At 34.8% G+C, this 9,374-nt stretch overlaps 1 protein-coding gene across 1 annotated transcript; it reads right to left on the reverse strand.

The window, feature by feature from the left end:
• Positions 1-8,807: 8,807 nt before the first annotated feature.
• LOC127150370 (uncharacterized mitochondrial protein AtMg00860-like) lies at positions 8,808-9,164 on the reverse strand. The gene has a single exon (XM_051088073.1). It carries the CDS (start codon positions 9,162-9,164, stop codon positions 8,808-8,810), a length of 357 nt encoding a protein of 118 aa, XP_050944030.1.
• Between the last annotated feature and the right edge of the window lie 210 nt (positions 9,165-9,374).

Below are 9,374 nucleotides of genomic sequence, written 5' to 3' on the forward strand. Positions count from 1 at the left end.
CCGAAGATGATGAGTGGAAGAGTTGAGTCAATGAGCCAAGCAAGGGAAGACAAGGCAAAGAAATCTCTAAAGGTTGTCCCTTAAATGGTTGTTGGGCAACCGAGGAGAAGGACGAAAACGAGGTCTTACACCCCTAAAGATCTTAGTGCAAAAAGGAGCACCTTAGTGGATGAAGAAAGACATGTGGATCAAAACTTACGTTTATGTTTTTGCCTTATGAGAAAAGGATTATAATTGTTAAGTGTGAACCCTATGTAGGGTTTTAAGCTAATAAAAGAAGTTATATTGATTCTGCTACATTATTAGTTGTACTTATCACCTAGTAAATGAATTTATGTTATGGTAAAGGGTACTAGGCAACGAAGTAAAGTCTAAAAGTTACATATTTACTATTGTGATGAGCAAGTCTCTAAAGTTCTAAGCAAAGACTTCGCGATGAGACAAGTGAGTTGTTCCTTTTACTAGGCATTCAACACAACATCTCAAGGTGAGGTACGCACTGGATGTCCAGGCGGCACGCTCCATCTGGTTAAAGAGGTGACTTTTGGGTCAGAGCGTGGTAACGTGGGAGTGGTGTGTCAGCTGGATGACTGACGAGTGGCAGGTAGAGTTCAAAGATATTACCAAATGCCATCGGGAAATTGTTGAAGAAATAAATCGCAGTTGGTGGGTTTCAAACGAGTGACCTTGGGGTCAATAATGCTGAAAGTTAGTACATTTGTGGAATTTGAACTCTCAACCTCGAGGTGGATTGTGCACGTGGAATTTTGAATTCTTTTTAGTTATTTACCATTTTGCCCATAATCTTCAAATCACTTGTTTTCCTTTGTTCGGACTCTGATTTAAGTGTTATTCAATACGTTAGATCTACAATGGAGTTTACTATCATATTCTGCATAAAAATATCAAAATAATGAATATATATATATGTTATGGGTCGAGAATAAGCTAGTAATAAAGTGGTCAAGAATTGCCCCAACATTAAGCGAAGAACTTCTTTGCAACCTTTTACCGATATTCAAGCTTTCGGGAATTTCTGGAAATCTTAAAAAATTTCTAAATTCTTTCTTAACTTAACACTCGGTAAAAGCAATCCCAAATTGGTTGGGTTTTTTCTATTTTTAGGCTTCTCTGAAGACGTTTTCCACCCATAAATGATGACCTCTATCGGTGACGAGAACGATCTAATCAAAGGATGCCATGTGTTACTGCCAAACCTTATCCTGGATTTAGATTGTGCAATAAGGTCAAGTCAATCACTGACCTATCGACACAAGGGTTACATTATCACTTCTATATGGAGTAAGCTTACGCCTAATCATTTGTCGCGTTGCCTCCTTCCAATATTCTTTCTTCATCGCATAACCTCCTCGCAAGATGCAAGTTAATTATTTAACGACAATCTCATCGGACCAATCATTCCTTTCACCCGAATCTCATCGCATAGTGCAAAATGTGTTCAGGTTCTCGCAACTATTACCTCCTTATTGAATTTTTGTTCTTGAAATTTAGTAGTTTTATGCAAAAAGTTGTGGGTACTTAGTTTTCATTAGTTCCTTACTTTCCCAAGTAGCTTCTTCAATGCCATGGTTGTCCCACAAAATTTTGACCATAGGAACCACCTGTGTTCTAAACACTTGTTCCTTTCTGTCCACTACAAGCAAAGACCTTTCTTCGTAGGTTTAGTTCTCTTTTGTTGGAAAAACATCATAGAAATATGAGTAAAACTATGCATGCTCTGATACCACATGTTGGAGAAACATCATAGAAATATGCATAAACGGAAGACTTGGATCATGCTTTACTCTATATGCAACTAAATGATTTAGAAATTAACATGCTACAACTAAACGATGGTCCTAAACAAAGAGTAGAGAAGGTAAACAATGAGCTTACCTTTGTAGTTCTTAACTTCTTCTTCGTTCTCAAAACTTCTTTTTCTTTGAAGATCATGAGCAAATGACAACCACTATGTTGACCTACTAAACTCAGGACTGAGAATCGAGTTGTGGGACTCATTTTTGTGAAGAAAACCTTTTTATGAGAGAAGGATGGAGGTAGGTGTATCGTTTAGATATTTTTATGAGAATCATCATCATCTTCTCATTCTGAAATGAGAAGTTTATATAGAAAAATTACATGCAAAATGCATGCAATTTATTTCATGAAAACTCAACACCTAATTAATTCCTTAACTATTAATGGAATTAGTAGTTTCTAAATTCATTATGAGCTGCCACATTTCTCACTAATATTTAGTTTAATTAGTAAATTAGTCAAGGAGCAATTTAGTCATTTGACGAATTAAGTCAAAGTCAAACTTTGACTTTTCTTAGTCAAAAGTCAACTTTTTGACTTTTTTTCTATTTTATCCATCTTGACTAATTCCAACCTCCCGAGTATGAATCCACATTCATTTTTCTAAAATTCAAATTATATTTGAATATAAATACAATCAAAGTTTTGTTTTTCAAAGTCAAAAATCAATATGTTGACTTTTACAATTTTGACCGTTTCAAAACTTTCCAAGTTTCATATTTATTTAGATCATATTTAAACATAAAGCTTAAAGTTTATATCTGCCGACTTATATCATATATATAACTTGATTAGCCTCATCGATGGCATCACCATTTACTTCAGCAATATTGAAGTGCATCATCATGTCTAGGACATGTTCTCTAATAGAGGTCCCCTGCTTCATTCGCTTAGTGTAAATGTATTTAATTGCCTCGTGTCTTAGGGACCATTCTAGTTGCCCAAACATTCCCGTTAATGAATCCATTATCTCTTTAATCGTGGCTAAGGATTCATGTTCTTTGCTAAAATATCAGACATGCTAGCAAGGATGTAGACACGGGCTTTCTCATTGGCTTTTATCCATCTATCGTATGCTTCCCGACTAGTTCGTTTTGTGTTTGAGGCAGGGATTTGAGGACATTCCTCAGTTAAGACAAACCTTAAATCTTCAACCACTAGTATTGTGTTAAGATTTGATTTCCATGCCGCATAGTTATCGCCGTTAAGTTTTTCGAAAGCTAATAATTGAATTATCGAGCTATTCATGCTGAAAAACAAACATACATTGTTTAGAAACTATAATCTAACAAACGAATCTTTTTAGCAAAAACTTTTAATAAAGTACCCCTTATTATGTTTTGCAATGATATTTCAAAGGTTCAGAATAACCTCTACCGAGGGGTAGTCGGATTACTCGTCCTTTGAATCAAGACAATCTTGACCAAATGCTAAATCATAAATATCTTATATTTACTTAGCATTTAGTTACCGTTATTTCGGTCAAGAATATACTAACTATTTAGTAATTCTTGTAAGTGTACCCTCCATTTTCGATCCTCAGAGATGAGAATCATTATGCTCTCGAAAGTGGAAAGACAATATGAAAACTTATCTAAGAGGTCCTATCCAAATATGGAGTTTGTGGTGTTCTGAATCTTATAATACAACCCTCCGAAAGGTAGTCGTTCCAGGGCAGACAAGCAGGCGCATTATAGGAATCTCACGGTGCGACCTAATGGAAGAGACCGTGGGATGTATTGTCATATATCCCTCACCCACTTACTATGAACTACTTCCCCCATTCACCTTGTTCATAGCCTATGCAAACACTCTCCGAAGGGAGTCTGCTCCTATGCACGGCCTAAAGCCTTGCATGAACCTCACGGTGTGAACTCTTAGGGATGCTAGAGCTAAAAGTACAATACTTTTCTCCACCTGAAGTGTTATAAAAGGTTTTTGGGTAAATTATTCAGGATTTAATTTAGGCTAACTTAAACAAATCCTAAATCTAGGTAAAACATCCGAGCATAAATTTTCTACTGGATTTAACCTACGATGTCTAGGTGATAAACAAATTTTATTACCTTACATCTCTCACGCATGCTCATAAAATTAGGTTAACTAGGCTCAAGAACTGATTACGATCTCCAGGTAGGAGGTGTTCCATAAATCGTCAACTTAAAAATCTCAACTCCTTAGTCATCTTATTTGACTTTTTGACAAGATCGAATCAGGTGTGCCTCTTGTAACCTAGTTTTACAAGATATCGACCTAAATCTAATTTTGGATGATATGGTATTAACCTAGGTGAGTATGCATCTTATCTTTATTATAGATTTTAAAAATCTAATTTATTTTATAACAAATATAAAACTCTTAGATAAACCTATAATCATTCATCTCGAAATATAACAAATAATATAGTATTTTGATTTATTTAACTTTTAAATAAATCAATAATTGATTAATTTTATTAAATCATATTTAATAAAATTAATTCAATAAATATTTAAATTAATCATGTTAATTTAAATTTTATCAATTAATTAATCATATTAATTAATTTCCATATTAATTTCTCAACATGCATGAACATGTTAACCTATGGTAGGATTTTAAAAGCTATATGTCATACAATATGCACACATAAATTTAGTAATAATTAAGACAAACATCATATGTAAAAATAATTAAAACATCCTAAAAAATGTATTGGTTTTGACTTTCTAGATTAAGTTAAAAAAAACTATAATAATAATTTGATGGAGTACAAGAACCGGTTGTTAATCCTTACACAATCACTGAGCAGGTAACGATATTAACAAGCATAAGCGATACACGTACCATACGCGATTGTCGAGCGGGTGAGCGATCGTTTATAAGGTAAATGATCGTTTATTGGTGCCAACGATACGCGTACCATACGCGATCACTGAGCATGTAAACGATCGTTCAAGCGCTAGCGATACGCGTACCATACGCGATCGCTTAGTGAGTAAACAATGGTGTTTTATGTAAACGATACGCGTACCAAACGCGATCGTTTAGCTGGTAGGAGCGATGTTCACTGGCACAAGTGATGCACGTACCATACGCGATCGTTTAGAGGGTGAACGATAGGTCTAAAAAAACTTCTTCTCGGGTTAAAGCTTCAAAACAACATTTCTTCTTTCTAAAATAAGAAATTTCAACCTAAATTCAACTCTAATGACTCCAATAAATTATAGACTCTTTGCAGAAAGTAAATTAAGCCACTAACAGGGCTATTTACAATAATTAATGTAAATAAACAACTTAATTTAGAGTCAAAACCATAACTAATCCATTTTAGTTCAACATAGCAATTTATCAAATAAATTGAAAGAACCCACCATATGCATATGAGTAAAACTATGCATGCTTTGATACCACATGTTGTTAAAACATCATAGAAATAGGCATAAGCGGAAGACTAGGATCATGCTTTACTCTATAAGCAACTAAACGATTTAGAAATTAACGTGCTACAACTAAACGATGGTCCTAAACGAAGAGTAGAGAAGGTAAACGATGAGCTTACCTTTGTAGTTTTTAACTTCTTCGTTCTCAAAACTTCTTTTTCTTTGAAGATCACGAGCAAAGGACAACCACTATGTTGACCTACTAAACTCAGAACTAAGAACCGAGTTGTGAGCCTCGTTTTTGTGAAAAAAACCTTTTTGTGAGAGAAGGATGGAGGTAGGTGTATCATTTAGATATTTTTTATGAGAATCATCATCATCTTCTCATTTTGAAATGAGAAGTTTAATAGAAAAATTACATGCAAAATGCATGCAATTTATTTCATGAAATCTCAACACCTAATTAATCCATTAACTATACTGGAATTAGTGGCTTCTAAATTCATTATGAGCTGCCACATTTCCCACTAATATTTAGTTTAATTAGTAAATTAGTCAAGGAAAAATTTGGTCATTTGACCAATTAAGTCAAAGTCAAACTTTGACTTTTCTTAGTCAAAAGTCAACTTTTTGACTTTTTTTCTATTTTATCCATCTTGACTAATTCCAACCTCCCGAGTATGAATCCACATTCATTTTTCTAAAATTCAAATCATATTTGAATATAAATACAGTCAAAGTTTTGTTTTTCAAAGTCAAAAATCAACATGTTGACTTTTACAATTTTAACCGTTTCAAAACTTTTCAAGTTTCTAAATATGAATCTATATTCATATTTATTTAGATCATATTTAAACACAAAGCTTAAAGTTTATATCTGCCGACTTATATCATATATATACTTGTCGGTTTCTCTCTCTTTTTCTAATTCGAACAATTCGAGTTACTTCAACATATCGTTCTTAGTTGAATCCATATGAGCTAGTAGGGGAACCTAATGGACCTATAGATGATGGGCTCCAACCATTCGAGATTAACTAGCTAAACTCTTTTAGACCAAGCTTAATCAACATTCGTTAACTAATGAGTCATTCCACTAAAGACTCATAGTTGTACTCCCCTCACTATAGATATATTTCTGTTAACCTGATATAACCATGTTGAGTAAGTCGATCGTTCACAGGTTGTTCATAATCTTGGCTGAGTCAAAATACCGTTTTACCTCTAAGATTACATCTTACTCCTTAAGACCCACTGATGCACTATTGAATAATTGGTTTAAGGTCCAACCTATAAACCTGAATCCTTCTTGGGCCAATGAGAAGGTGGGGCCCCTTATTCAAGACTTGGATTCAATCCTTAAGGAAACAACCTATCTACTATCCTAAAAAATGGGTAGGAGTGAATTCCGTCTTGCACCCTATGTCCCTAGCTATCCACTCGGTCTTATCCCTGAAATGGAAGGCTTATTGGGCAGCGAAGATGAGCTGCCCTTACCTATGCAGATCTAAGGATACTATCGAATGAAAAGAAGTTCATAGTTAGCTCAGGATTAAGATCAAGTTACCTAGGTCATCATAATTGAAATAGTCAGTTTATATAGTTTACGGTGTTATAACTAAAAGTGACTATTTCGTGGTTCCAGTCTTATGCAAACCATTTACATAGGATGCCCCCACTCCTATGTCTTCACATGAACGATTCAAGATTACATTATTTGTACTAATTACAGAGCGTGCCGCATCCATAGTGTTTTTCCAAAATAAGGCGCCCAACCTTATTCATACACTATAGACTATTTGGGCTGTTAACTCGAACTTAATCCATGTTTATGTCTCTACATAAAGTTCAATTGTATTGAAAAACTTAGTAAAATAGCCTCAGGACCTTAATTTATTGGTTTTAAGATTATAGCATTCAATAATAAACTTTATTAAATTAAATAACAAAGTACGAGTTTTAGGACATAAATTCCAACATCTTTTACTCCTAAAGGATGTTTTTGGAGTATATGTGAAGGGTCTAGCACATACTTCCTCAACATGGAAAGTGGAAAACATTATGAATCTTTGAGTAGCTTTGCGAGCAATCTTAACTTATAAGTTGTTGGTCCTACGCGAGTTAGAATCTCATAAATTCCTATATATCGTGGACTTAGTTTTCCTTTTCTTTCAAACCGATCACACCCCTCCAAGGTGATAATTTAGGAAAATTTGTCACAACCTAAAATTTAGTGCTCTATTATTATTATCCGTGTAGCTCGTCTGTCTATCGCGAAAAATTTTCAAATTTTCTTTGGTTACTTTAATGTTCTTCGTCGTCGCCTGAACTAACTCTGAGTCGTAGAGCTTACTCTTGCCAACTTCTTCCCAGCACACTGGAGTTTTGCAATGCCTCCCATATAATGCCTCAAAATAAGCCATTTTAATGTTGGAGTTGTAACTGTTGTTATAAGTGAATTCAATCAAGGACAATTGAACATCCCAACTCATTTTGAATTGTAGAACACAAGTTATCAGTATATTCTCTAATGCCTAAAGAATTCTTTTAAATAGGCCATATGTCTTGGATGAAACGCGGTGCTAAAATGTAGTTTGTTTCCTAAAGCTTTCTGTAACTTTCGCCAAAATTTCAAAGTAAATCGTGGATCTCAGTTTGAAAATATAGACATTGGGGTTCCAAATTGGCTTATAATTTTATCAACATATAGTCTGACCAACTTGTCCAAAGGTAAAGTTTACTTGATGGGGATAAATTTTGGCGTCTTGGTGAACCTATCAACAATCACCAAAATTTCGTTAGTGTCTTGGACAGTACAAACAAAAAGTTTGTAGTTACGTGTTCCCATTCCATTTAGGGCTGGGTAAAAGACACAATAACCCACCAGTCTTTAGGCACTAAGAGTTGAGTTGTTGGAAAATTATGTACTTAGCAACGTATTCTGCTATTTTCTGACGCATATTTGGCCACCAATAGTAAGCTTTCAAAGTTCTGGACATCTTAGTACTGTCAAGATACATCTCAAAAGTTGAACTATGAGCTTCTTCTAAGATATTGTCCTTCAATGCTTTAGTTTGTAGGATGAATAATCTTTTATCTTCTAAAACACGCCATCATTTCTAAATGCATAGATTGTCCATATTTCACATTTCACGTCCTCAACTAACTTTCTTAACATAGGGTTTCCAAGTTGAGACCTAACAATCTCCTCTTCTAGAGTGGGCTTAACCTGGAAGCGTGCTATCAGGTTCCCAGCTAACCCTGTGTTTAGAATTTCCTTGCAGCATCTCAATTCCTTTACAAAGGCTATCCTTCCTTTAATCTCTGTACTTGGGTTCTTTCTACTCAACGCATTTGCTACAACATTAGCCTTTCCAGGATGATATGCAATTGTATAATTATAGTCTTTAATTAGCTCCATCCAATGCCTTCATCTCGGATTTAACTCCCTTTGATAAAAATATATTTCAGACTCTTATGGTCCGTGAAAATGTTACACTTTTTCTTGAACCTATAGTGTCGAAAAATTTTCAATGCATGGACAATCGCTGTCAATTTAGGGTCATGCTTTGGGTAATTGCATTCATGAAATTTCAGTTGTCTAGATGCGTAGGCTATTACTTTTCCTTATTGCATCGAAACACATCGTAAGCCTTGGTGGGACGCATCACAAACGACTTCATAGTCTTTTCCGGGTGCAGGTAATACGAGGATGGGTGCAGTAATAAGCCTACATTTCAACTCGTGGAAATTTTTCTCGCAATCATGCGACCACTCAGACTTTGTTGCCTTCTTTGAAAGTCTTGTCAAAGGGAGGGCTAGCGTGGAAAATCCATCAATTAGATGGCTATAGTAGTCTGCCAAGCCTAAAAAACTCTGAACTTCAAAAATAGTTCTAGGATGTTCCCAATTCTCAATCACCTCAATTTTTTTGTAAATCCACTCCAATCCTTTTGAGGATATAATACGGCCAAGGAACACCATTTGGTTTAACCAAAATTCACACTTGCTAAACTTTTCAAACAACTTTTCTTCTTGTAGAGTTTGTAACATGATCCTTAGGTGTTCCACATGTCTTGTCGCATCGAGGAGTAATATAAAATGTCATCCATAAAGACAATAAGAAATTGATCCAAATATTGATCAAATACTTTGTTCATTAAATCCACGAAAGTGGTTGGGGACTTGGTCAAT

This window comes from Cucumis melo, chromosome 7 (assembly GCF_025177605.1).
Source record: "Cucumis melo cultivar AY chromosome 7, USDA_Cmelo_AY_1.0, whole genome shotgun sequence".
Lineage (NCBI taxonomy): Eukaryota > Viridiplantae > Streptophyta > Magnoliopsida > Cucurbitales > Cucurbitaceae > Cucumis > Cucumis melo.